Source organism: Rosa chinensis, chromosome 3, assembly GCF_002994745.2.
Source record: "Rosa chinensis cultivar Old Blush chromosome 3, RchiOBHm-V2, whole genome shotgun sequence".
Classification (NCBI taxonomy): domain Eukaryota; kingdom Viridiplantae; phylum Streptophyta; class Magnoliopsida; order Rosales; family Rosaceae; genus Rosa; species Rosa chinensis.
Genome location: NC_037090.1, coordinates 6,703,030 through 6,704,251, shown reverse-complemented (window position 1 = coordinate 6,704,251; position 1,222 = coordinate 6,703,030). Strand labels below are relative to the sequence as shown.

The 1,222-nt window shown below is 44.4% G+C and overlaps 1 protein-coding gene across 1 annotated transcript; it reads right to left on the bottom strand.

Annotated features, from left to right (window-relative positions):
- Nucleotides 1-897, bottom strand: LOC112194015 (NAC domain-containing protein 16). Its single transcript, XM_024334281.1, has one exon. The coding sequence runs from the start codon at nt 895-897 to the stop codon at nt 1-3; it is 897 nt and encodes a 298-aa protein (XP_024190049.1).
- Nucleotides 898-1,222: the final 325 nt, after the last annotated feature.

Genomic DNA, 1,222 nt, shown 5'->3' with positions numbered 1-1,222 from the left:
TCATTCATGCCGATTGTTAAATTGACTTGATTCTTCTGATTTCAGCTGATCATGGTCAATATAATTACCCCAGTCCAGCTCTGGATCCATATATAGATGTTGATCAAAATTAGGCCTCAAGTCATGTAGAAACATGCCTGCTTCATGATACATGTCATGCTCAGCCTCACCAGCAATCTTTTTCATGAACTCCTCCATGTCCCTATCAAACGAAGAAGGATGTGGGATTTCATAACTATCACTGTAACTGTAACTTTTAGTGACTGGATTAACTCCTCCTTTCGCCCTACTAATCTGATTTTCAATTTGCTTCACTGGGGTTTCTTGGACTTCATCCATATCAGAGCAGTCTTCCTCCTTAAACGGCGCCCCATATTGCTCACCGTTTTTTGGACCCAGTCCACTTTTCTTGTAAACCTTGCAAAGAGCATAAGCATCCGGTACATTCCCACATCTCTTCAGCTCCTCATCGTGCAAAGTATACTCATGCATCACCCAGTCGGTGCGATTCCCACTAGGCGCACGGCCTGTATAGAAAACTAGGGTTTTCTTTACTCCAACCGACCGTGAATTATTCGTAATCGTGCGATCTTTTCCTGTAACTTTCCAGTAGCCATGTCTGGTCGCCCTGTTTATTCTTGTAGGTTTGTTAGGGTACTTACAATTTCTAGGGTTGAAAAAGAACCATTGCAGGTCTCCGGTTTGTAATAAAGACAAACCGGGAAGCTCCTCCGGCTCGCACTTGTAGACGTCGGTTTCAGTAATGATGTTGAGCTGGAACCTTTTGTGGCAGATTTTTCGTTTCAGATAGTAGAGGACGAGTTCCTCTTCGGTGGGATGGAATCGGAACCCTGGTTGCTGGCGAAAGACGATCACCAAGTCGTCCGCTGATACCATCATTAGGTCTTGTAGAAAGATCAGACAAACGGGTCAAAAACACAAAACCCTAAAAGAAACAACTCCACGAGGTTGAGTAGGGTTCTCTAGCTTCGAATACATCTAGGAAAGGGAGTTTAAATACTTGAATACAGGATGGGATAAAGTTACGAAAGCCTGATTGCAAAAGGAAACGTAGTTGTACGGACAGACCGAGCACCAAAGTACCAACGAAAAAAAGGCCATATATGAACTAGAAATTAATCGACCTTTGTGCCTTTATTTATCAGTGCACGCCCCCAGCCGGGGGGGGGGGAGGTGGGGTTGTGGACTAGGGAATCTACGG